At 47.7% G+C, this 27572-nt stretch overlaps 2 protein-coding genes across 4 annotated transcripts; one reads left to right on the top strand and one right to left on the bottom strand.

The window, feature by feature from the left end:
- On the top strand, window positions 1–9134 carry SPINK4 (serine peptidase inhibitor Kazal type 4). Its single transcript, XM_066367840.1, has 4 exons — window positions 1–155; window positions 4912–4952; window positions 6727–6839; window positions 8997–9134. Exons 1-4 carry the CDS (start codon window positions 95–97, stop codon window positions 9040–9042), a joined length of 261 nt encoding a protein of 86 aa, XP_066223937.1. The 5' UTR covers window positions 1–94; the 3' UTR covers window positions 9043–9134.
- BAG1 (BAG cochaperone 1) lies at window positions 1329–27388 on the bottom strand. Of its 3 annotated transcripts, none has more exons than XM_066367837.1 (8): window positions 27207–27388; window positions 25347–25475; window positions 23166–23248; window positions 19463–19576; window positions 16409–16516; window positions 15121–15183; window positions 14536–14626; window positions 1329–2704 (listed from the first exon to the last, which is right to left on the bottom strand). In XM_066367837.1, exons 1-7 carry the CDS (start codon window positions 27241–27243, stop codon window positions 14537–14539), a joined length of 624 nt encoding a protein of 207 aa, XP_066223934.1. In that variant the 5' UTR covers window positions 27244–27388; the 3' UTR covers window positions 1329–2704; window position 14536. The 3 variants fall into 3 exon arrangements, with proteins under 3 accessions (XP_066223934.1, XP_066223936.1, XP_066223935.1); XM_066367839.1 differs by lacking the exon at window positions 1329–2704 and adding an exon at window positions 2711–3707; XM_066367838.1 differs by lacking the exon at window positions 1329–2704 and having other exon boundaries at window positions 12387–14626.
- Between the last annotated feature and the right edge of the window lie 184 nt (window positions 27389–27572).

Genomic DNA, 27572 nt, shown 5'->3' with positions numbered 1-27572 from the left:
TAAGATAAGGGTAGGGAAGAACACTATAAACAGGCCCCATCCTTCCTCTGGCCCAGACTTCGGCTAGCTGAACCCACATCTGCCCAGGATCAGCATGGCTGTCCGTCTATGGGTGGTCGCCCTGGCCCTGACTGCCCTTCTCATTCTGGACAGGGGTGAGTGGGAAGAGCTTGGATTCTCTGTGGCTTGGCACTGGTAGGTGAGCTTGGGGTGGGGGCAGATGCTGGGCCTAGAGCACTCTATGAGACATGTAACTTTTTCCTGCACCCCTCCACCATGGTGGGGAAAGCCCTGGGCTAGGAAAAAGGAAATCTGGGTTCAACTCCTGACTCTGGCCTATAATTGCAAAAATCCCTTCTTGGAAAGGATTCCCTTTATTTTTCCAGTTATAAAGCAGGAGGTTGTTCTACTTCAAAGCTACATTGACAAACCACTGGGCTAGCGATCAGGAGGTAGAAAGGAGCAGGCCTATCTCAAGGGCGGTATTAAAGTCTGCTGGCTGCAGAGTGGGAGGTCCTGAAGGAAGCCTGGCCGGAGTCCTCTGAGCTTTCATCTACTCTGACAGGCTATCACTGTGGGACTGAGTGCAGCTATGTGAGCACATGGGAGCCCTCTTCCTGGGAGCATTTGCCTTGGATTGGTCACATACAGCTGTGGTGGGGCCTCATCAGGGCCTGGGGCACCTCTGCAGACTCACACCTGCTGTGTACAAGGCATTGTTCTGGGCCGATAAGACATATCAGTGAGCCTGACCAGGCGGTGACGCAGAGGATAGACCGTCGGATGTGGAGGACCCAGGTTTGAGACCCCAAGGTCACCAGCTTGAGTGCGGGCTCATCTGGTTTGAGCAAAGCTCACCAGCTTAGACCCAAGGTCACTGGCTTGAGCAATGGGTGGGGGGTGGGGGAATAGACAATAAACAAGACAGGTATAATGTATGTTAAATAGTATGTTAGAAGATGATAAAGGCTAAGGGGCCCTGGCCGGTTGGCTCAGTGGTAGAGCGTCGGCCTGGCGTGCGGGGGACCCGGGTTCGATTCCCGGCCAGGGCACATAGGAGAAGCGCCCATTTGCTTCTCCACCCCCCCCTTCCTCTCTGTCTCTCTTTTCCCCTCCCGCAGCCAAGGCTCCATTGGAGCAAAGATGGCCCAGGCGCTGGGGATGGCTCCTTGGCCTCTGCCCCAGGCGCTAGAGTGGCTCTGGTTGCGGCAGAGCGACGCCCCGGAGGGGCAGAGCGTCGCCCCTGGTGGGCGTGCCGGGTGGATCCCGGTCCGGCGCATGCGGGAGTCTGTCTGACTGTCTCTCCCTGTTTCCAGCTTCAGAAAAAAAAAAAAAGGCTAAGGGAAAAAACATGGGTCAGGGTGATGAGGATTGAAATGGGGTTGTAATGATAAGTCAGGGGAATCTTCCCTCAGAGGCTGATGTTTGAACAAAGCTAATAGAGGTGAGAGAGTAAGCCATGTGGATATCTGGAATAAGAAGGTTTCAGGGCCTGACCAGGCAGTGGCGCAGTGGATAGAGCATCGGACTGGGATGAGAAGGACCCAGGTTCAAGAGCCCGAGGTCGCCAGCTTGAGCATGGGCTCATCTGGTCTGAGCAAAGCTCACCAGCTTGGACCCAAGGTTGCTGGTTTAAGCAAGGGGTTACTCGGTCTGCTGTAGCCTCACGGTCAAGGCACATATTAGAAAGCAATCAATGAACAACTAAAGTGCCACAATGAAAAACTGATTGATGCTTCTCATCTCTCTCCATTCCTGTCTGTCTGTCCCTATCTATCCCTCTCTCTGACTCTCTCTCTGTAAAAAAAAAAAAAATTTTAAAGGCTGAGTCAATATAATAAGGACATTTCAGGCAGAGAGAAAAGTTTGAGCCAAAGCAGAGCCTATTCAAGGACGAGTACTGAGAGGACTAGCTGGGGTGTAGGGACATGGAGAGGTGCACTAGGAAGTGAGTCTAGGAGGAAGTGAGTCTAGGAGGAAGTTCGGGAGCAGCTCATGAAGGGCCCTAAACATAAAATGAAGGAGCTTAGTGATCGTGACAGGCAGCCATGGGAGGGCTTTATATTTTTTTAATGCTTTTTTGTCCCCTAGCAGTTATGATAAAATGCAAAAATCTTATCACTTAATGAATTTTACTCAATAAGTTTTGACAATACACATAACTGTGTAACCAAGACCTGGCCAGGTAGCTCAATTGGTTAGAGCATTGTCCCAATCCAGTACACCAAGGTTCCGGGTTTTAATCCCAGTCAGGGCACATACAAGAAATCAACCAACAAATGCATAAATAAGTAGAACAAGATGACATTTCTCTCTTTCTCCCTCCCTCGTCTTCTCTCCTTAAAATAAATTAAAAAAAATAACTGTGCAACCCCTATCAAGATACAGAACATTTCTATTACCCCAGAATTTTCTATGTCAATCTCCACTCTCACCCACCCCACAGAAGCAACCACTGCTCTCGGTTCCATCATACATTGATTCGGCCTGTTCTAGAATGTCACATAGAAAGTTGCATTAATCCCCAGGCTGCCCTTGACCGTGGCCCAAGGTGCCCCCTCCACATAGTACGTAGTCTTTTATATCTGGCTTCTTTGGCTCAGCCATGTTTGAGATTCAGCCATGTTGTTGTAGTATCAGTTGTTTGCTCATTTTTATTGCTGAGTTGTACCCACTGCATGTGTGTATCCGTTTATCCAGCCTCCTGTTGAAAGACATTTGGAAATTTCCAGTTCTGGCAATTACAACAAGGAAGGTTTTGAGCAGTATGGAGACAAGACTAGATTTGCATTTTGATGCCCAACACCAGGCTTAAACAGCACATCAGAGGTCACTTAGTCTCAGTTCCGTTTTCCCTCTCTATGTTGGAAATCTCCCAAGAGAAGCTAAACCACAATGCCTTGTATACCTCTAATGACGGAGAACTCCACTTCTGGAGACAGTGCCCCTCACTGAGGCATAGCTCTCACTGAGAAAACATTCTGGAATCCAAACCTTCCTCCCTGAAGCCTCCTTGTACAGATGGGCTCTGCCCTAGGAGGGTGAGAAGAGTTCATCTCTCCCTTGGCCTTAAGCAGTCCTTCAGAGATTTTAGGAAGCATCTTACCCTTCTCCGTTTTACATAAACCTTTCCTCCACCACATGGCTCCTCATCTACCCATCACACTTGCCAGTCACATCACAGTTTGCTCAGGTCCTGTAAGCACTTCATTCAGACCTTGGGGGGCCATCGGGCACACCTATGTGTGTAGGAAGAGCCAGGTTGGGGAGTGATAGATCCATGTGAAAATCCTAGCTCTGACTTTAATAAACTGTGTTGCTTTACCTCTGAGCCTCCTCCATAGGTCAGTCGAGTTCCCCAGGAAACAGATCAGATCTGCACACAGTTTATGAGGAGTGATCATGGGGGTAACACCCATGAGGGATGTTGACTGCAGTGCAGTGCAACAAAGGCCTCTGAGGATCCTACGAGGAGATATGGAGCTTGGGAGGCCCTTCAGCCTTGTTCTGAGCAGAGACAAGGGGTTCAACTGTTGTATCCACATCTCTTCCTGGGTAGGGGATGTGACCTTGAGCAAGGTAGCCCCATTCTCTGAAGTCAGTTCTTCAAAGTGGCCAATACTCTCAGCAGCTGAGGAAATGAGTCCGTCAGTCCTGCAGGTGGGGTCTAGGTAGAGACCACAACATCCACTGCTGTCTCCTCTCCTCTGTTACAAGTAGTGAGAGAGGTGTGAAGTCATGTATTCTCAGTGCTTGGCACAAACTGATTGAATTATTATTATTATTATTATTATTATTATTATTATTATTTGGGTGACAGAGGCAGAGAGAGACAGAGAGAAGGACAGATAGGGACAGACAAGAAGGGAGAGATGAGAAGCGTCAATTCTTTGTTGCAGCATCTTAGTTGTTTATTGATTGCTTTCTCATATGTGCCTTGACTGGGGGGATACAGCGGACTGAGTGACCCCTTGCTCAGGCCAGCGACCTTGGGCTCAAGCTGGTGACCTTGGGGTTTCGAACCTGGGTCCTCCATGTCCCAGTCTAATGCTCTATCCACTGCGCCACTGCCTGGTCAGGTTGAATTGTTATTTTTATTATCACATGGGACATAATTCCAGTGGAATTTAACTAAGGAACAGGCTAGATTGTTCCTAATTCTATTATTTTTTTAAATTTACTGTATTTTAGAGAGAGAAAAAAACAGATAGAAACCTAGATCTGTTCCTGAATGTGCCCTGACTGGAGATCAAACATGCAACCTTTGTGCTTTGGGACAAATCTCTAACCAAGGCCCTGGCCAGTTGGCTCAGTGGTAGAGCGTCAGCCTGGCGTGCAGAAGTCCCAGGTTCGATTCCCGGCCAGGGCACACAGGAGAAGCGCCCATCTGCTTCTCCACCCCTCCCCCTCTCCTTCCTCTCTGTCTCTCTCTTCCCCTCCCGCAGCCGAGGCTCCATTGGAGAAAAGATGGCTCCTTGGCCTCTGCCCCAGGTGCTAGAGTGGCTCTGGTCGCGGCAGGGCGACGCCCCAGAGGGGCAGAGCATCGCCCCCTGGTGGGCAGAGAGTCGCCCCCTGGTGGGCGTGCCGGGTGGATCCCGGTCGGGCGCATGCGGGAGTCTGTCTTGACTGTCTCTCCCCGTTTCTAGCTTCGGAAAAATACAAAAAAAAAAAAAAAAAAAATCTCTAACCAAATGAGCTATCAGGCCAGAGCTGGACTGTTCCTAATCCTAGACTTTCTGTCTCCATTCACGTAACCCAAGATCACATCAGCTTTCTGGGAGCCCTATTGCCTGGTGACTGGCTACCTTTCCTTAAGGAATTGAGATTGGCTAGTGGCTAGAACAGTCCTCAGACCCCTGGACCTGAGGCCTACAGCCAACATCACCTAATTCTTGCTGTTCTGCCTTTCAGAAATGCCAGTGTCAGCAGGAAAGCTGGTTTTCTCAAGAATGGTAAGGCCGCCGCCTGCAGTCCTGGCCCTGGGGTGCTCTTGTGCCTTCCCTTTGCAGAGCGGAGCCCTCCTGTCCATGCTGGAAAAGCAGCGTTGTTTTTGTTTTGTTTTACACCTCTGTTCTCGCATGGCTTCATGGTGGTATTCTGAACTTGCATGTTCCCCAGGCTAGCCCTCCCAGGCTGAGCAGGTCCAGCCCCTTTGCCAGAGTCCCAAACCTGGCATCAAGGCCCTCAAGAGATCTGCCCCAGCCTGACCAGGTGGTGGCACAGTGGATGGAGCAGCAGACTGGAATACAGTGGACCCAGGTTCAAGACCCCGAGGTCGCCAGCTTGAGCGCGGGCTCATCTGGTTTGAGCAAAGCTCACTAGCTTGGACCCAAGGTCGCTGGCTCAAGCAAGGGGTTACTTGGTCTGCTGAACAGTCAAGGCACATATGAGAAAGCAATCAATGAACAACTAAGGTGTTGCAACAAAAAACTGATGATTGATGCTTCTTATCTCTCTCCGTTCCTGTCTGTCCCTATCTATCCCTCTCTCTGACTCTCTCTCTGTCTCTGTAAAAAAACAAACAAACAAAAAAAGAGATCTGCCCCAAACTGGTCTCCAAGGCCCCTGCCAGCAGTGCAATCCCCCTGCCCAGGCTCAGCAGGATCAAGTGCACTCTCTGCTTTGTATAGTGTAGATGGACAGGCCACAGGGTTCAGGCCAAAAAACTGACCCTAGCCCAATAAATGGCCTATGGAGGTGCCAGCCTCCCACAACCACACCCTACCATCCACCCCTTCACTCTGATGAGTAGACACCAAGTTGTCCCTGAACCCTGATTCTACCTTGGTTCTGGGCCTGGTGTCCCCAGGGATCTGAAGGCACTGGTGGTAGCCTCCTTGAGACCCTCAACTCATGGTTCACATAGGTGAATAAGAGGCTCAAAGCCACCTTCCCAACCAGCAGCCTCAGCATCTTCACTGTCAGCCCCTCAGAACCAACCCCACTTGCTCTGTGCCCGACAGAGGGTCAGGAACTTTACATACATTATTTCAGTTAACCCTATGTGAGTATTTGCAGATGAAGAAACATAGGCTCAAAGAGTCAACATAGCTCATCCAAGTTTACACAGCTAATCCGTGCAGAACTCAGGTCTCTAGAGCATAGGGCCTTTACTGCTACACCACTTTGCCTCCCCAGCCCTATCCCTATCCCAGGCCCTGATGCCATCCTGAATTAGTTCTGAGCCTGACCTGAAACCCTTTCAGAGTGAGCTTCAATTTACGTCCCAAGCCCTGTCTTCTTTCTCCAGTCTTCCCCCACTAGGGACTGGATAGGTCATGCAGGCCAAGGTGAGTTCAAAAGCCCCAGGGGAGAAGGGACTTGCTGGGAGTAGTAGGTGGTTCTATCTCCTGGGGCCCTCAATAGGGCCAGCAGCAGAGAGTCCAGCTAGACCCTCTAAGTAGTATACAAACCCGCCCTCAGGAGCTTGTGGGCACATACTCACTCCACACACAGACATAAAAACAGGCAAACACTTGGATGTCTGCATACTTGGGCTCAGCAGACAGGTACACACTAATGCACACAGCCACAGCCACACACAGTCATGCACGCATACACAAGCAAATATGCCAAGGGGTCCCGAGTGATTGGTTTCATGCTCACTGTAGCCTTCTTGAATCTGGCTCCTCCTTGGGTCCCCTCTGGCTCTAAGCAGAGTCCCTGGGCTCCTCCTCACTGCCTCTGACTCACCAAGTGCCCTCCCTCCCATCTTCTCTTTCACAGCCCATCTGTGAGCATATGGCGGAGTCTCCAGACTGTTCCCAGTCATCCAACCTGGTCTGTGGCACTGACGGGGTCACATATGACAACGAATGCCAGCTTTGCTTAGCCCGGATGTAAGTCTACTTCCCACTTTCCCCTGTGTTTGCTTGTATGGGCCCCATCTCTGGTGCACACAAGTCTGAAAGAAGCAAGACCATGACTAGCCTCTTCCTTCACATACTTGACCAGGGAAGAGTCCTCTAACATTTGCCCCTAACAGAATGAGTACAAGTGTAATTCATGCACATGGTTCCAAGCAGAAAGCCACAGCTGGTGGAGAGTTGGGAGGGCAGAAACCCTGGGTTCTTTTCCTTGCTCTGACCCTAACTGACTAGGGACCTCATTTGTTCACTTATTCATTGAGCCAACAATTATTTATTGAACATCTGCATATGCTAGGCAGTTGGGATAAAACAGGGCATAATTATTAGCTAGACAGGCCCTGGCTGGTTGGCTCAACAGTAAAGCGTTGACTCCACATGTAGAAGTCTCGTGTTAGATTCCCAGCCAGGGCACACAGGAGAAGTGCCCATCCACTTCTCCACCCTTCTCCTTCTCCCTCCTCTCTATCTCTCACTTCCCCTCCTGCAGGTAAAGCTCCATTGGAGCAAAGTTGGTCCAGCACTGAGGACAGCTCCGTAGCCTCCACCTCAGGTGCTGGAATGGCTCTGGCTGCAGTGGAGCATCGCCCCCTGGTGGGCATGCTGAGTGGATCCCGGTCGGGCACATGGGGGAGTCTAGTCTGACTGCCTCACCTCCCCACTTCTGACTTTGGGGGAGGGGGAATATATATACATATATATAAAAGCTAGACAGCATCACTGGCCTCCTGGAGCATACAGTCTAGGGGGGAAGCCAAGCTGATGGTTAGCCGATTGCAACACAGAATGCTAAAGAGCTCAGATGGGAGTGCACAGGGTTCACAGGGCAAGGGCAGAGAAGACTACCTGGCCTTGAAGGATACGTAGAAATTAGCTAGGAAAACAAGAAACTAGGGAAGATAATTCCAAGTAGACAATTAAGTTTGGAAAGATATAGAAGAAAAAGTTTATATTTGAGGATATGCTGGAGTATAAAGTTTAAAGAGCACAAAAGAGGCAATAAATGAGTCTAGAGAGGTGGGCAGTGCCAAAACATGACCTTGGTACATCAGATCACCCATTTGGTCTCACGACTTCATTAATAAGACCCTTGAGCCCGGGCTGGTTGGCTCAGTGGTAGAGCGTCGGCCTGGCGTGCGGAAGTCCCGGGTTCGATTCCCGGCCAGGGCACACAGGAGAAGTGCCCATCTGTTTCTCCACCCCTCCCCCTCTCCTTCCTCTCTGTCTCTCTCTTCCCCTCCCGCAGCCAAGGCTCCATTGGAGCAAAGATGGCCCGGGCACTGGGGATGGCTCCATGGCCTCTGCCTCAGGCGCTAGAGTGGCTCTGGTCGCAACAGAGCGACGCCCTGGATAGGCAGAGCGTCGCCCCCTGGTGGGTGTGCCGGGTGGATCCCGGTCGGGCGCATGCAGGAGTCTGTCTGACTGCTTCCCCGTTTCCAGCTTCAGAAAAATATAATAATAATAATAATAATAATAATAATAATAATACCCTTGAGCTTGCCAGAACTAAGTGAGATCATAGAAAAGAAGAAAGTCTCTTAAAGCTACAACACTCTACACAGATGTGCAGGGATAGCAGGACAGTCCTAACTTAGAGAAAGATCATGACTTAATACTCATGGTTATATGGGTGGAGAATTGACAGGCTGTGAGACTGGATGTGAAGGATGATGGGAACAGGGAGGAAGAAAAAACAACATGTTGGTTTCTAACTTGTGGGCTTGGGTGGCTGGTGGCACATGGTGCCACAAGATAAAGAATGAGGGGATGTAGCAAGTTTGTGGGGTGATGATGTCTGTGGACAGTTGAGCTTGAGCCTCTGACACATCTTAGTAGAGATATGGCTAGAGTTTAGGACAAAGTCCAGACCAGAGACAGATTTGCAACCATCAGTATGCAGTGGTGCTCGAAACCCCAGACGCTGAAATCTCCCAGGGGAGGGTGCGCAAGAGGAAAACGCTGTAGAATGATATGCCCAGGCGCCCCTGGGATCTGCCCTGTACTGTATGCTGAGTGGGTGGGTAGGGCTCAGAAGGGTGCTGGATAGGCTGTGCCGAAATCCTTGAAGGGTACATTACAGTTCCTGAGGAGAACTGTAACAGGCCTCACCCCTGTCTCCTGTGATCCTAGGAAAACCAAGCAGGACATCCAGATTGTGAAGGATGACAGATGCTGATTCCACGGGAACCTCGTGAGCCACGGAGCTTCAGGAGAATAGTGGTGGGAGTGAGAAGGATGTGACATGAAATAAAGGTCCAGCCCAACCCAGCCAAGTGAGCCAGTATCTTTGGGGACTCTGGGGAGGATCTGTCCCCATCCTTCCTTACTCTGAAACTGATGTCCTTCCCACTGCTCCAGTGTTCCTCAACCCTGTCACACATGCCCTTAGAGTTCTCAGATATTTTTTCTCTTTCTGAGGTCAGAGTTCTGAGAGGTCAGCCCCTGGCCTTAGGACTCTCTCTGCCTAGTGCTCCGGCCTGCCTGAGGCCAAGAACCTAGGTAAGACCTATACCCTCTGCCACTGCCAGGGTGCATGGTCCAGCTTCAAAGCCTTTGTGAGGGTCCCACAACCCAAGTCTCTTACACACATCCACAGCTGATATTCAGGTAGTATAAACGGTACAACTAAACTGCTTGTTAAAATATCGAACTAGGTTTGTAACACTTAAAACAGGTGCTGACCTCACCTGACCAGGTGGTGGCGCAGTGGATAGAGCGTTGGACTGGGATGCGGAAGGACCCAGGTGCGAGACCCCAAGGTCGCCAGCTTGAGTCGGGCTCATCTGGTTTGAGCAAAAGCCCACCAGCTTGGACCCAGGGTCGCTGGCTCCAGCAAGGGGTTACTTGGTCTGCTGAAGACCCGCGGTCAAGGCACATATGAGAAAGCTATTAATGAACAACTAAGGTGTTGCAACGTGCAACGAAAAAACTAATGATTGATGCTTCTCATCTCTCTCTGTTCCTGTCTGTCTGTCCCTGTCTATCTCTCTCTCTGAAAACAAACAAACAAACAAACAAAAAAAACAGGTGCTGCCCAGGCCCTTGATGTCCCTCTGCAACCTGGCCACCCACAGCAGGATGACTCCAGACCCTGCTTTCTTTTGGTCAGCATCCACTGACTACTTGTTAAATATGTTGACATTAGGCACAACCCCAGGCACAAACAGCACACATGCACTCACACAATGGCTCACAGGAACACACAGCATTCAGAAATCTGACTATAGAGGCCCAGCCTATGGTAAATGTCAATTACCCTCTCTTTAGGCCAATGCCTACAGGAGGAACCTACCTCTTGATAATGGCAGTAGGGGAAAGAGTGTGGAGGGGCCTGGCCAGATGGAGCATTTCCTGCTCTAGGGTGGGTAGACAAGGCAGAAAATTCTCTGTGGGAAACACACACACCAAGGTTTGAGAGAAGAGTGAAGGTAGGGAAGGCAGGAACCAATATTCCCTAAACCACAGAAATGGGAACCCAAGCAGGAACTGCTGCTGAAGAATCCGCAACTATAGTGACTGGGAAGTCAGCTATAGGCCCTTCCATTGCTACTGACAACAGAAACTCAAGTTTCCCACCTGTACATGGATAATATAAGATTGATTTTGGCTCTGAGAGAGCAAAAAGTAACCATGGCTTAAACAGAAGTTCACTTCTCACATAGACCTCTGCAGTTAGCCAGCTCCATGCTCCTATACTGCTACTCTGCCATCCTCATCAGTTACTACTTCAAGGTCCAAGACAGCTGCTCCAAACCCAGCCATCATGTCTACATTACTGTGCTCAGAAAGGAAGAAAGGGCAAACTACTGCCTCTGAAGATGCTTCCCATAAGATGTACAAATTATTTATATCTTATTAGCTAGATGTAGTCTTCTCTTGTCCATGCTAGCACGAGGAGAGTGGGAAATATACTTTTTAGTTGGTTGGCCATACGCTAAGCTGAGAATTAGGGGTTCACTTACTGTAGGAGTGAATATTCGTGACATCTAAAAGTCTCTGCCCTAAGTGGGACGCATGTCTTACACTCAAGTGGCATAGCTCAGCCACTCTTCTCAGTGACCCTTCTCTCCCAGGCTTCCACTCACACAATGAGGAATCACAGATTCTGCCTGAGCAATGTGCCATGCACTACGGTAGAAAAAATACCTAATTCCCTACATTACAGGTATGGAAACTGTGCCCTATCTCTGGGAACCACCCTGAAAAAAGTGTGGGCCCATAACGGCCCTATCTATGGCATGTGACCCTGATGCTCCTGCCACAGCTGATTTGGCCAGAGGATTCTTCAGGACTTTTCAAATTGAAAACAAGAAAACAGTTCCTCTCTGACAGTAAAGCTGTAAAATGTGCAAAGTGGGGGCTGCTGGCAGCCATGTTTCCTACTTCATGGATGAAACAGGATTGAGAGAATGATGCTGACGTAACAAAGAAAGGTACAAGGAAAGGGATCCAGGCAGTATTTGAGTTCCTGAAGCCAAGCTGTTCTTGAACTTCCCAAAGTTACACGAGATAACTTCCAGTTTTTACTTATTCATTTTTAGAGAGGAGAGAGAGAGAGAGAGAGAGAGAGAGAGAGAGAGGGGAAGGAGCAGAATGCTTTAACTCCCATATGTGCCTTGACCAGGCAAGCCTAGCATTTCGAACCAGCGACCTCAGTATTCCAGGTTGATGCTTTATCAACTGTGCCACCACAGGTCAGGCAAATTTTCCATTTCAACAATGTCTTTGAAACTAGGTTTCTGGTTCTTTCAACTAAAAGAGGTCTAACTACCATATGAAGAAGGGCTCCTTATAGAAAGCAATCTTTTATTTATTTATTTTTTTGAGACAGGAAGTGAGAGAGAGAGTGACAGAGAAGCATCAGCTCATAGTTGCTTCACTTTAGTTGTTCATTGATTGCTTTTCATACATGCCTTGACTTGGGAGGGGGGTGCTCCAGCTGAGCCAGTGACCCCTTGCTCAAGTCAGTGACTTTGGGAATCATGCTGATGAGCCCGTGCTTAAACTGGTGACCCCGAGCTCAAGTTGGTCATCTCAGGATTTTGAACCAGGAACATAAGCATTCTGGGTTGACACTCTACCCCCTGCACCACCACTGGTCAGGCAGAGGAGGTAATCTTTAAGTTATGCCTTGGAAAATAATTAGAAATTGTTGACTACATAGACTGTGTATGGAAGAATCTTCCAGTTCTGTAATGCTGAAGGAAGTTTTGGGGATCACAGAACCCCATATGTTCCCCTGCAGAAGGGCTGATCATATCCCAGGAAAGTGGGCAACTAAGAAGGAATGTTTTCTCCTTGTTCACAAGCAGAGATACCCTCTGGATGGGCAGGTCTGAGGGGGGTGGGCTATAGGACCAGGCCCCAGTCACCACCCTGAACATCTGGCAGACAGCCCATGACTTAGGGCCTCTTTTCTCAACCCTTAAATAAAACGATGACTGTTGATGCTGTAATCCAGTGCTGACAGAGCTTCAGTGGCTGAGTGCAGCTGTGGGAATTTCACTACTGGCACGTATGTTCAATGTTTACTTATTCTTCAAATATTTATTGAGCATCTACTATAAACCAGACAATGTGCTTGAAATACACTGTTAACAAGACAAAGATGCTCCTTAACCCAAGGAACTTATAGTCAAGTATAAAAGGCAAATATTAAATCAAATAATTCCATAAATAAATCATCACAGACTATGATACATGCTGTGAAAGAAAAGTTATGGCAGCTGTGAGAAGGGTGTGGTATGTTCTCAGACAGTCTGTGGAAGAGGCACTGAGTTTAGTTCTGAAAGAGAATAGGAGTTGCCTAGGATACAGTGGCAGTGGTGGGAAGGTGGCGAGGAGTGGTCCAGAGGAACAGCATGTGCAAAGACCCAGGGGCAGGAGAGGGTACAGAGCATCTAAGGCCCTGATGAAGACCGGAGTGGCTGACTGCAGAGAGCAAACGGGAGAGCTGCCTGAGAAGTGATGGGAAAGGGTGGAGAGGAAGGACTTTGGCCTTTATTCTCAGAGAAATAGGAAGCCATTGGAGGTTTTTAAGCAAAGGACTAACATTATAAGATGTTTACTTCATGACGTTCTGTGGAGAACGAATAGGAGAGAACCAGAGAGAAAAGTAGAAAAACCAACATAGGAGATAAGGAGAGAAAGAAAAAATGAGAGAGAACATGCAAGCCTGTAAGATGAAGAGCATGGTCTCTGAATCAACCTGCCCCGCTTGGTATCCTGGCTTTGCCACTTACTCTATGACTTAAGCAAATTACCTACGCTCTTTCGGCTTCATCATCTCTAACACAGGTTAGTATTTGTCCACCTCTAAGGTCGTATGAGGATTAAATGACTAATACATTTAAAGTACTTAAAATAGTATCTGGCACATGGTAACTTTTCATTAATTCTGCGGCCCAAGGCAACACAAACTACATAAAAACGGAAAAGTATTGAATTGCTGTGATTACAGTTGGGGGTGGGATGGGCTAGACCCTGAGACTCATCTACTTGTCCACCTCACCACCACCTTGTACTAAAATGGGGTGACAGTAGCTGACCAGTTTGAGTTCCAGAATGCAGGGCCATTCTCAACTTTATTAAAATTACAACTGGAGCCTGACCAGGCAGTGGCACAGTGGATAGAGTGTCGGACTGGGATGCAGAGGACCCAGGTTTGAAACCCCAAGGTCGCCAGCTTGAGCATGGGCTCATCAGCTTGAGTGCGGGGTTGCTGGCTTTAGTGTGGGATCATAGACATGACCCCATGGTCACTGGCTTGAGCCCAAAGGTTGCTGGCATGAAGCCCAAGGTCGCTGGCTTGAGCAAGGGATGGCCACAAAATGGACAAGAGCTGCCTCGAATGAAACATAGATCTCAGGAGGGTACAGTTACCAGAAATGCCTTTGACGGAACTCCTGAGAAGATTATGGTTGTCTTCACCTTCTGCCTGCTTTATTCTCTCTACGCCCCTCTCTGCCCTTCCTGAGCCATGGTTCTGACTTGGTTTCAAGCAGTAACTCTGTCAACACTTGGGTTCTAACCTTCTACAGACTTACGGGGACAAGGAAGTCCATACATCAACCATGCCCCACCTCAGGAATGGCCCCCTGATATCTCCTGGCCTGTGGCTATGCAGAGTCACTGGGAGGTGAGGACAAGGTCTATAAATAAACAACCCAGCCAGTTGTTCCGGAATTATGTCACAATGAGTGATACCTGTACTACTGTGTGCCAAACACCTGTTCCAAGCCATTCCCAACACTCTTGGCTAGACCCAAACCTCCCAATGATTCTGATTTACATCTATGGGACTATGGGATCACAAGAGCAAAAAGGCCCCATGTGTCTGAAGACCAGGGTGGCCTATAATCCTGAACTACCCCAGGACAAATGAGAGCACCCAAAGGTCGAAAGACCGGGGAAGACTTGCGCCCTATCCCGGACAAGGAGGGCTGCTGGACAGCACAGCCACACAGAGACAGAATGAGAAAACAGATAAGTGCTCTACTCAAGATTGTAAAGACAATACTTGTTCATTGAAAACAGGTGTAGGAGAAGGAAAACTAGCAATTGGCCAACTATCCCCAGAAGCCCTGGAGAAGCCAGGTAACTTCTGTTCTGGACAGGGCAGACCTGGTGGTAGTGTTCTTCAAGGCAATACGGCCTCTCTCCGCCTCACCTCATTCGGCCAGAGCCAAGTTTGTGGACTGCAGCCTCTCTGTCTCCTGGCAGATGTTCTGCTCCACGTTGTCACACTCAGCTAAGAATGCCTGAAAGATCAATGCATGGCAGTGAGGGTCCATCCAGAGCTAGCCAACCCCAGTCTCTGTGCTCAGCCATCCTGGGGAGCCCATGGGAGACTGACTCGTGCTGAAACAGGCCATGCAGGAAGGGCCTGGGCTCCAAAGTAAGGACAGGGAATTAGAGGGAAGTGTAGGACCAGGATTTCTGACAATGCTCAAGGCCCACTGAGCCCCAAAAGGGCAGTGAGGACAGGAAGCCTCGACACTGCAAGTGCACAATTCCAGGGTCACTGTACATATACAGCACCTCCTAGAATTGTATGTCAGCCCCATTGGTCTCCAGTGATCTTCCTTCTCAATTAATTTAAATTCAAATGAAAGAAGCAATTTGCTATGTTCTGGGTTCATACTGAGTAACAACCAAAAAAGAAGTCACACATACTTCCACTATATCCTCCTCTGAACAGATAAACACATACACTAGCACTTCACACTTTGCAAGGCTCTACCACACAACTCACCTGAACCTTCTTCACCAATCCCTTCCTTTTCAGTCTACTGTCTTTGAAATTTTCTGGCAGAACCTATGGGAAAATAAGTTGACACATAAATAATCTTTAGTGAAAATGATGTAAGAACACATCAGAAATATCAATAATACACCAAATAGGTCATGGGTCAGCAATGTGAAATGAGACATCCATTTTGAGGAATCATTTCTCTGGGTCTGTATCCTCCATGACCCTTCCATGGCTCTTGCCCCTCTGAAAGCGCCCTTTGTTCTCTGTGTCTGGGCCATAGAAACTGACCTGTGACATGGACTTTGTTCTTTCATCATTTCCTATGGATGGATACCATGTTGTGGCCCTACCATGACCTCACTGTGGCAGGGAAAGCACTTTCTACTTCTTTACAACCCCCCCTACACCTCCACACCCCAAATCCCAAGCAGAGTAGTTCCCCCAAGAATGAGGCATCAGACTAGAAATATCATCGTCATCTGTGAAAGGGAATATGGCATCAATGATTCCCAACATCCCCACAAGAACCAGGTCTGATTGAATTCTGTACAGGTAACGAGCTCGGTGGAATATCAGTCACATGAGTATCAGGAAAGGGAAGCTCTGTGTTTCTCTGACTATGAGACCATGGACCATTTGGATCCCAGCTTCATAAGCATTAGTTGCTACTAGCATACATTAATAAAAACGACAAAAGCGGCCCTGGCCGGTTGGCTCAGCGGTAGAGCGTCGGCCTGGCGTGCGGGGGACCCGGGTTCGATTCCCGGCCAGGGCACATAGGAGAAGCGCCCATTTGCTTCTCCACCCCCCCTCCTTCCTCTCTGTCTCTCTCTTCCCCTCCCGCAGCCAAGGTTCCATTGGAGCAAAGATGGCCCGGGCGCTGGGGATGGCTCCTTGGCCTCTGCCCCAAGCGCTAGAGTGGCTCTGGTCGCGGCAGAGCGACCCCCCGGAGGGGCAGAGCATCACCCCTTGGTGGGCAGAGCGTCGCCCCTGGTGGGCGTGCCGGGTGGATCCTGGTCGGGCATATGCGGGAGTCTGTCTGACTGTCTCTCCCCGTTTCCAGCTTCAGAAAAATACAAAAAAAAAAACAACAAAAGCCCTCTGTTGGTGGGATGTGGGTGCCTAGAACTGCCATCTTTCTGTGAATTCATCCAGGGCCCAGCAGTGTGTGGCAGGCACCCAGCTGGTGCTCAATATCCTCAGACAATAAGGATGCACTACTAAAGAGTGAAACTGACTGAAACATAGTCAAAGGAAACTGGTTCTTCTCAGGTGAATATTTACTTACTAGTGTGTCAATCTCCTCCAAGATCTTCATAAACTGCTCAATTATGGCTTTTACTCTCCTATCGAGTTTGCAGAGAGCTTCAGCTTGCAAATCCTTGGCCAGAAAACCCTGTGGAGGAATAATGTATTCTTGCAAGGGTTCCTTAAGGCTGATGGAAAACTCCAGGCTGAGGCTCCAATGAAGCAGCCACACCGTGAATCCACATTCCCCCAGTAGGCTGGGCCGGACATCAGACTCACAACTTCATCTCTCAGAAAAAGACAGAAGAGCTGGCCCTGGGCCACCCCATGCTCGGTGATAGGACACTCTGTAATAATGCACTGGGGCTGCAAATGCCTCCTCCTGAGGCCTGGCTCTGGTGAAGCCAGCACATTATACCTACATACAAGAGGCAGAAGAGCACAGGGTTTAGAGTTTAACGGGCCTGACTTGAATTCTGACTGCCATTTACTGGCTTGCGATTTTTTATTTTTTGCCATTTCTTGTGGGGTTTTCTTGGGGATTTTTTATATTTTATTTATTCATTTTAGAGAGAGGAGACACAGAGAGAGAGAGAAAGAAAGACAGGAAGGGGGAGGAGCAAAAAGCATCAACTCCCATATGTGCCTTGACCAGGCAAGCCGGGGTTTTGAACCGGCGACCTCAGTGTTCCAGGTCGACGCTTTACCCACTGCGCCACCACAGATCAGGCTGGCTTGTGATTTTGAGCAAGTTACTTAACCTATCTGTGCCTCAGTGTCCTCATTTTTGAAATAGAGACTATGATAACCACACCCACAGGGTTACTGTGAAGACAAAGAGAAATAGTATATATATAACTCTTAACATAATTCCTGACACAGACATGTGCTAACAAATAGCAGCACTTACATTATTTTTATTAAATTATCTTGCTGTTTATTCACATTGCTTGGCAAATGACCAAGTTAGCTGGTGACAACAGGGATCTCTGAGGATGTTTATCAAAGCTGAGAGTTACAGATACAGATCTGACAACATGTAGTAAATATTAGCCAGCAATTCCAACTCAAAGAATTTATTCTATCAAAAAAATCAGAAATAGTCAGAAAAGATTTATATCTAAGGATTTCAAAAAAGCATTATATAAAATGGTAAAATAACATTAAGTGATAAATAATAGAGAATTGATTAGGTAAGCCATGCCACATTCACGTATGATGAAATGTTATACAAATTTTGAAAAGCATGATCATTTTTAATGACATAGAAAATGGGCCCTGGCCGGTTGGCTCAGTGGTAGAGCGTCGGTCTGGCATGCGGAAGTCCCGGGCTCGATTCCAGCCAGGGCACACAGGAGAGACACCCATCTGCTTCTCTACCCCTCTCCTTCCTCTCTGTCTCTCTCTTCCCCTCCCGCAGCCAGGGCTCCATTGGAGCAAAAGATGGCCCGGGCACTGGGGATGGCTCCTTGGCCTCTGCCCCAGGCGCTAGAATGGCTCTGGTCTCGACAGAGTGACGCCCCGGATGGGCAGAGCATCCCCCCCGGTGGGCGTGCCAGGTGGATCCCGGTCAGGCGCATGTGGGAGTCTGTCTGACTGCCTCCCCGTTTCCAGCTTCAGAAAAATACAAAAAAAAAAAAAAAAAAGTTCACTATTAAAGAACAATTTACAAAGTATACATAACATCATACCAATTATTTTAAGATAGAAAAATAGATTCCAGTCAGGTAATTTTTATTTTCCATATTAGTCCCCATATGGACTTGAATTGAATGACCACCCCACGAAGATATGCTCAGCTTGGACCTTCTATGAATCAACAAAATGTTCTTTACTTTGCTAAACACATTATAATGAACTAGACCAGCAATTTTCCACTTTTCCCATCTCATGGCACAAATAAACCTATTACTAAAATTCTATGGCACACCAAAAAAAATTTTTTTGCCAATCTGACCAAAATATTGGTTTAATTTTGATTCATTCACACCAATGGCTTTATGTTAGCTGTTGCCATTTTATTATTTGATAATCTAAAGGAAAAGGGGTCAGTGGCTCTGATTAAACAGTCAGGCATTGCATGTTTTAAAAATTCTTGAGGTCGCCAGTTTGAAGGCCCAGGCTTGCCCCGTTGAGGCACAAATGAGAAGCGAATACACAAGTTCATGCTTCCTGTTCTTCTCTCTAACTCCCGCTTTTTTTTCTCTCTCTCTCCTCTCTTACAATCAATAAATAAAAGCTTTAAAAAATAATTTCTTTTTTTTTTTTTTTTTTTTGTATTTTTCTGAAGCTGGAAACGGGGAGAGACAGTCAGACAGACTCCTGCATGCGCCCGACTGGGATCCACCCGGCACGCCCACCAGGGGCGACGCTCTGCCCACCAGGGGCGATGCTCTGCCCCTCTGGGACGTCGCTCTGTTGCGACCAGAGCCATTCTAGCGCCTGGGGCAGAGGCCAAGGAGCCATCCCCAGCGCCCAGGCCATCTTTGCTCCAATGGAGCCTCGCTGTGGGAGGGGAAGAGAGAGACAGAGAGGAAGGAAAGGGGGAGGGGTGGAGAAGCAGATGGGCGCCTCTCCTGTGTGCCCTGGCCGGGAATCGAACCCAGGACTTCTGCATGCCAGGCCGACGCTCTACCACTGAGCCAACCGGCCAGGGCCTAAAAAATAATTTCTTGCAGCACACCAGTATGCCTGCCACAGCACACGGGTTGAAAAATCACTGAACTAGACTGAGAGAATTTACCTATTTTATTTCACACAATACAGGATCCTAGCACAGCAGATGCTGTCCTAGAAGCACAAATGATACTAGCTGGGGTTTGAAAATAACAACAATACTTATAAAGCACACTTAGCATGTTTCAGGCTCAAACTACATTATCTGTCACAACAACCCTATGAGGAGGTATCACCATTTTTCCCTTTTTATAGTGAGGAACTTGAGACAAAGGCACACTTGCCCACAGTGATAGAAAGAATAGAGCCAGGATCTGAATCCAGGGAATCTGACCACAGAGCCTATGCTTATAACACACATTTGTACTACCACAAAGTTCTTAGAAAAGGTAAAAAGTCAAAGTCTATGAAAAGTTACCTGCTGGATTCCAGCAAGCTCTTTATTCAACTCTTCCAGCTGGTCAGCTATTTTCTCCACAGACTTCTCCAAATCTTTCAACTTCTTTAGTTCAACTTCTTCCTCTGGATTGTTCTAAAATGTTTAAGAATAAATAAATATGAAATGTTTAAGAATAAAATGAAGCCAATAATCACCAAGAACAGTATCCCCTGTCAGGGAAAAAAAAGTCTGGCCACAATTGGGCTAAACCATTTACCAAAGTCTTAACTCTGTTGCTTCTTGGAAAGCAAGCCAGAGTATATGCATTAGGTTTTCTATCTATTAAGACTCTACACTAGAGGCCTGACCAGGTGGTGGCGCAGTGGATAGAGTGTCGGGCTGGGATGCGGAAGGACCCAGGTTCGAGACCTCAAGGTCCCCAGCTTGAGCGCAGGCTCATCTGGTTTGAGCAAAAAGCTCACCAGCTTGGACCCAAGGTCGCTGGCTCCAGCAAGGGGTTACTTGGTCTGCTGTAGCCCCACGGTCAAGGCACATATGAGAAAGCAATCAATGAACAACTAAGGTGTCGCAATGAGAAACTGATGATTGACTGCTTCTCATCTCTCCATTCCAGCCTGTCTGTCCCTGTCTATCCCTCTCTCTGACTCTCTCTCTGTCTCTGTAAAAAAAAAAAAAAAAAAAAAGACTCTACACTAGAGAGAATATTATTAGGTAGCATTAGGTAAACATTCTGGCAAGGCCTTGACAACTCGAATTCAGAGAATGAAGCCAGATTCAGCCCCAACCTGGGGCTGATCAGCAGCAGCCAAACTGAAGTGTCCACCTAGAAAGTGTCCAGAATAGCTAGACAGGTGGTATTTTACAATTCCTTTATTTATTTTTTTTTACTTTTTTATTTTACAATTCCTTTAAACAGAATTCCAAAATGACACCCACCAACATAACAATGATAAATACTTTTTTTCCCCTTCCCTTTCCCATCCCTTTTGATTTTTTTCAGTTAGAGGAGGGGAGAGAGTAAGGAAGGCTCCCACATGCATCCCGACCTGGATCCACCGGCAACCCTGTCTGGGGCCAATGCTTGAATACTGAGCTATTTTTGGCACCTGAGGCTGATGCACTCCAACAGAACTATACTCAGCACCCGGGGCCACAATGGAACCAACTGAGCCACTGGCTGCAGGAAGGAAGGAGGGAGAGAAAGGAGAGAGGGAGCAGGGGAGAAGCAGATAGTCACTTCTCAAGTGTACCCTGACTGGGAATCAAACCCAGGACATCCATACACCAGGCAGATGACACTCTATCCATTGATACACCAGCCAGGGCCAATGATGAATATTTTTATTGGGCATTCTTTCTATGCCAGGCACTATCCTAAGCACTTTACCTATATTATCATTTTAAGCCTTACCATAATCCAGTGAGGGAGGTACTGTTTTTAAGAGCTTTTTTTTTTATTATTTTTTTTATTTTATTTATTCATTTTTTTCTATTAGAGAGAGAGAGAGAGAGAGAGAGAGAGAGAGAGAACAGAGGGAGGAGCTGGAAGTTTCAACTCCCATATGTGCCTTGACCAGGCAAGCCCAGGGTTCCGAACCAGCGACCTCAGCATTCCAGGTCAACGCTTTATCCACTGCGCCACCACAGGTCAGGCTTTTTTAAGAGCTTCTTATTTTTTTTTTACAGGGACAGAGGGAGAGAGAGAGTCAGAGAGAGGGATAGATAGGGACAGACAGACAGACAGGAACGGAGAGAGATGAGAAGCATCAATCATCAGTTTTTTGTTGGGACACCTTAGTTATTCATTGATTGCTTTCTCATATGTGCCTTAACCGCGGGCCTTCAGCAGACTGAGTAACCCCTTGCTCAAGCCAGCGACCTTGGGTCCAAGCTGGTGCGCTTTTGTTTGCTCAAGCCAGATGTGCCCGTGCTCAAGCTGGCGACCTCGGGGTCTCAAACCTGGGTCCTTCCGCATCCCAGTTCGACATTCTATCCACTGCGCCACTACCTGGTCAGGCGGGAGGTACTATTTTAGATGGTGAAATTGACGTTATTGTAACCTAAAGTCACACAGTCCAACAGAAATAGAGCAGAGACTTGACTTGGGTCTACATATTGTACCTTTGGACAGCTCCAATCAAGAGGTCCTATAGCATCTTCAATCACAATCTTTGGGTTCTGCCCACTGCCCATCACCATTCACCCTGACCCTTGAGCAAGAAATCTAGAGTATTTCTCCTTCTCTCACCTAAACAATTGGTAGCCAGAGCCAGCATCTTCCTGTTTTTACTCCATTCCAAAGTATTTACATTCTCTTGTGAGGCCAAATCCCAAGAGCCAGTCTTTTCTCAGTTCCAAGTTTGGACTAGATTTTCTTTGCTTCTACTTTGCTAACCTCACTTCTTTCCACTCTGAGTTACAAACCCCTCTCAAAGTAAGGGAACTTCATATGACCAACAATTCCACTGTGTCACAATGCAGGGCTGGCCAAAGCCCTCTCTGATTACCCAAGAGGCTATAGTCCTCACCTGTCACCAAATGGCTCCCCCCCCCCTCAGTTCTTCAGTCTGAACCACTCTTTCTAGCCAAAGAGTTTTTCCCCCTTGTGAGAAATTTTAGTAAAAAGGGTGGTTAGCCTGACCAGGCAGTGGCACAGTGGATAGTGTCAGACTGGGACGCAGAGGACCCAGATTTGAGTCCCCGAGGTCACCGGCTTGAGTAGGGCTCATCCAGCTTGAGTACGGGTTGCTGGCTTCAAGCCTAGGGTCACTGGATTGAAGCCCAAGGTTGCTGGCTTGAGCAAGAGGTCACTCGCTCTGCTGTAGCCCCCTGGTCAACGCACATAAGAGAAAACAATCAATAAACAACTAAGGTGCCGCAATGAAGAACTGATGCTTCTCATCTCTCTCCCTTCCTGTCTGTCTGTCCCTATCTGTCCCTCTCACTGTCTCTCTCTCTGACCCTGTCACAAAAAAAAGAGTGGTTAAAGGAAGAGAGCCTAAAACACGTACAGTATTTTTTTTAAATCTACAAGTTTATTTTAACAAAATGTGTTATTTTACTTTTTAATTTTTTTTTTTTTTTCAGAGACAGAGCGAGAGTCAGAGAGAGGGATAGATAGGGACAGACAGACAGGAACCGAGAGAGATGAGAAGCATCGATCATCAGTTTTTTGTTGAGACACCTTAGTTGTTCATTGATTGCTTTCGCATATGTGCCTTGGCCGTGGGCCTTCAGCAGACCAAGTAACCCCTTGCTCGAGCCAGCAACCTTGGATCCAAGCTGGGGAGCTTTTTGCTCACACCAGATGAGCCTGTGCTCAAGCTGGGGACCTCGGGGTCTTGAATCTGAGTCTTCCACATCCCAGTCTGACGCTCTATCCACTGAACCACCGCCTGGTCAGGCAATTTTAACAAAATGTTTGAAAATCCCCTCCAAGTGAGTGAGGCTTGTCTTAGGCACCTTTGAACCAGACTGAAATTCCACCACCAACATAAAAACTGTGTTACTGAGGCAGCACAACTCCTAATTTTCATAGCGAGAGCTCTAACCAACAAAGAACATGAGAACAACAAAACTGGTAACCCCATCAAACAAGTGGAGACATTTAGACAGTTTCACCAATGCAGAATCTGACTCGCCAATTTTGCCTTCTGCACAGAAATACGCATAAAAGACAGTCATTTGATTTGGTTGTATTCTGTTAAAAAAAGCAATTTACCTTTTTCCCAATTAACATGACCCGGCAACCATTCTGTAATCCAAGTGCAGACAATGGCGTCTCCATTTCCTTCAAAGATTTTCCTGAAAAGAAGAAAGTTATGCCAAGTTGTAACAAGTGAGTAACACTGAAAACAGATTTCAGCAATGATACAGGAGACAGACAAGTATGTTCACTAATAAGAAGAGGATAAGTTGGTGTAACCTTTTTTAGAAGTATCTTGACTCAGTAATTTCACTTAAGCTATTTTCCTAAACAAATAACTGGACATATGCCTGCATAATGACTGTTATATAATAATTTTCAGTGTAGATTTATTATAGTGAGAAACAGGAAAGGCCAAAAAAGGGGCTGATAAACTGTATGTCAGTACAATAAAAGACCTTGTAGGCATTAAAGCTTATTTCTTCAGGAAACTTTAGGCCACAATAAACAGATGATGCAGTGTTTTAAGAAAATATGTTATAAAGATGTATAATCAATATGAGCCTAGTTTTGATAACTAAATAACAACCCACAAACACAAATCCGCACTTCTGGACATGAGAATAAACAAACAAAAAGGCTGAACAGAAATATACTAAAATGGGCCCTGGCCAGTTGGCTCAGCAGTAGAGCGTTGACCCGGCATGTGGATGTCCCAGGTTCAATTACCAATCAGGGTAAACAGGAGAAGTAACCATCTGCTTCTCCACCCCTCCCTCTCTCCCTTCTCTCTCTTCCTCTCCCATATCCATGGCTCGGTTGCAGCAAGTTGGCGCTGGGCACTGAGGATGGCTCCATGGCCTAGCCTCAGGTGCTGAAATAGCTCGGTTGCCAAGCAACGGAGCAATAGCCCCAGATGGGCAGAGCATCCCCTGCTAGGGGGCTTGCCAGGTGGATCCCAATTGGGGGGCATGAGGGAGTCTGTTTCTCTGCCTCCCTGTTTCCCACTTAAGGAGAAAAAAATAAAAGAAATATACTGAAATGTTATCAGAGGTTTTATCCAGAACATTTTTTTCCTTGTGCTTTCTCTATATTGAAACGTGAATTTCTATTACCTTTATTATTCTACAATGAAATGTTCTTAAAATGAAAAACAAGGAGTTAAACTGTTAAGTATAAATAAAAATGCTTCCCATCACTACTAAATTCTTTATGACAAGGCACCAAACGAGATAAAACTGGCCCATCAGACATCAAAATAATGGGTTCCTACGGGAATGGGAAGACAGAGGGTGGGGAAGGCGTAGTTCCTGTCAGAAATCAGCATCCTCCATTGGGTCTGCCACAGCCCGGCTCCTGGTAAGTTTGTTCATTCAATATCCTCTGTGTCAGCACTATGCTGACAACAGCAGTATCTCTGTTCAGAGTTTGTTATTTTAACAGAGAAATCCAATATCTAGCAACTAGGAAAACAATTACTTAATAGTAATTCCAATACAAGTATGTGTAAGTGGTAGGGAGTGCCAGGTGAACATACAATGGGAAGAGGATCTAACAGCCAGGGAAGACTGCCCATGTGCTTCATCAAAAAGGTAAGATTTCGGCCCTGGCTGGTTGGCTCAGTGGTAGAGCATCAGCCTGGTGTGCAGAAGTCCCGGGTTCGATTCCCAGCCAGGGCACATAGGAGAAGCGCCCATCTGCTTCTCCACCCCTCCCCCTCTCCTTCCTCTCTGTCTCTCTCTTCCCCTCCCACAGCCGAGGCTCCATTGGAGCAAAGATGGCCCGGGCGCTGGGGATGGCTCCTCGGCCTCTGCCCCAGGTGCTAGAGTGGCTCTGGTCGCAACAGAGCGATGCCCGGAGGGGCAGAGCATCACCCCCTGGTGGGCAGAGCGTCGCCCCCTGGTGGGTGTGCCGGGTGGATCCCAGTCGGGTGCATGCGGGAGTCTGTCTGACTGTCCCTCCCCGTTTCCAGCTTCAGAAAAATACAAAAAAAAATAATAATAATAAAAAAATAAAATAAAAAAAAAGGTAAGATTTCACCCTCATGTGATTTCAACTCTAATACCTGTCCATATGTTTCAAAGTGTCCAATACACTTTAGGTCCTCAATAAATATTTGCTGAAGAAATAAATGAAAAAACAGCAAATAAGAATTGTCCAATTTTGAAAACGGAGAGTAACCATCAGATAAGGTTAAGCAGTTTTAAAATAGGTCCTTTAGTCATAAGGGCTCAGAGCTGAAAGAGAAATGCCTACCCTTAAATATGAGTTTCTGGAAAGGTAGTGGGACCCCTGTGGCCTCTTCAACAACCTGAGCCAGGTCTTGGACAACTGGTTCACTACAGCCCTGTTGTGGGGTAACATGAAGGTCATGCTTCTCATTGCCTGGAGAGAGAGAAAACTGTTCAGTTAAGAAAACTCTTCCAGCCCTGGCCAGATATCTCATCCTGGTTAGAGCATCATCCCAAAGCACAAAGGTTGCCGGTTCAATCACCGGTCAGGGCACATACAGGAACAGAGTGATGTTCCTGACTCTTTCGCTCTCTCCCTCCCTCTCTCTCTAAAATCAATAAATAAATTTTAAAAAGAAAGAAAAGAAAACCCTCTCACATAAACCAATATAGGCTGACAACTTTTATTATATTTATTTACCAAACCTTCAGCCTTCAAGGCCCAGTTCATATGTCACCTACTCCCAACAGTGCCACCCCTACCATCTGCCCTGCTTTCTTCTGGTGACCTGCTCAAGGATTTTTGTTTCCTCTATTATAACTAACAATATTAGTGATATCGGCTAATATTTAAGCACTTAACATGCACAATGGGCTGATTAGGCTCATTTCATGCATTGTCTTATTAATCTTCAGAACAACCGTATGAAGTAGGTACTACCTATTATTCCCCATTTCATTGATAAGCAAAATGTGAGTTCAGTCCAGTTAAGATCGCTCAGCCCTGGCCAGTTGGCTCAGTGGTAGAGCGTCGGCCTGGCGTGCAGAAGTCCCGGGTTCGATTCCCGGCCAGGGCACACAGGAGAGGCGCCCACCTGCTTCTCCACCCCTCCCCCTCTCCTTCCTCTCTGTCTCTCTCTTCCCCTCCCGCAGCTGAGGCTCCATTGGAGCAAAGATGGCCCGGGCGATGGGGATGGCTCCTTGGCCTCTGCCCCAGGCGCTAGAGTGGCTCTGGTCGCAACAGAGCGACGCCCCGGAGGGGCAGAGCATCGCCCGGTGGTGGACAGAGCATCGCCCCCTGGTGGGCGTGCCAGGTGGATCCCGGTCGGGCGCATGCGGGAGTCTGTCTCTCCCTGTTTCCAGCTTCAGGGAAAAAAAAAAAAAAAAGATCGCTCAGTAAATTGACAAATGAATGAATAATGTCAAACAGCATAAAATTTCTTTTTAGAGCAGAGATACCAATTTCTGTTCCAGTTATGTGGGCAGTAAGGAGGTAGCCTGTTTACTGTGCTTTAGGCCAAGCCTTGAGCCCACTCAAGAGATATGAAGTCAATCAGGTGTTAACAACTTCAAAGAGAACAAACCAGATGCCTAAAAAGGAGACATCCCATGGTCTCTTAAAACCAAGATCTAGAATCCTGGTCTCCAGATTCTGAGATCCTGGGGTCTCCCAAGGTTGGTCCTGAGAAAACTTCATGGACTCAGCTCTTCGGTGAATTGACTGTTTAGTTCTGTGTCAATTCCAACAGTAGGCAGACCCCAAGGGTGTCCAAAGTGTATGCTTAGATCCACGGCCCGATCAAATAGAGTGCATGAGTTCAGATTCGACATAAACATAGGTGTCCAGATACATAGCAGTCAGATATGTGGCCAAATACAAGCCTGGCACAAAGATCCACACTAACTATGCAGGCACACAATGACACATACAACCAGGACCACGACGTGAAGCACGGACATCATACTGGGGCCATATAGAAAGGTGTGCTGACACAACACCCGCACAAAAACCGGCCCCACGGACATTAGCGAGAACCCACACATCCAGAAACCAGGACAAACACAAGACACGCGCTTCCGTAAAACGAGGACACGTGGCCAAACATACAGATCCTGCCGGACTTTCATAACTCGGTTCGGAGCCCTCTGGGCCACCCGTGCTCACTGTGGGTGACGGTCACGCTGAGTCCAGCTGCCGCCATTTGGTCACTCTGGGCCACCTCTTCGCTCTCGATCACCTCTTCGCTCTCGGTCACCTCTTCGCTCTCGGTCACCTCTTCGTTTCGGGCCAACTCTTCGTTTCGGGCCACCTCTTCGCTCCGGGCCACTTCTTCGCTCTGAGCCACCCCTTTGTTCCAGGCCGAGCGAGGCCGCACTTTCTTCTTCACTCGCGGCTTACGAGCGCCGGCGCCGGTGTCCCTGGTGGACCCGACATGCTGGCTAGCCACACTACGGATGGATGATCGCTGAGAGGGAAGGGAACCACGCTCCACTGGGGGCAACGACTGACGTGACTCCCGGCCCGGCCGAG

This window comes from Saccopteryx leptura, chromosome 2 (assembly GCF_036850995.1).
Source record: "Saccopteryx leptura isolate mSacLep1 chromosome 2, mSacLep1_pri_phased_curated, whole genome shotgun sequence".
In the NCBI taxonomy this organism is placed as follows: Eukaryota; Metazoa; Chordata; class Mammalia; order Chiroptera; family Emballonuridae; genus Saccopteryx; species Saccopteryx leptura.
The sequence above is the reverse complement of the archived record's forward strand: the minus strand, read 5'-3'. Positions and strand labels throughout refer to the sequence as shown.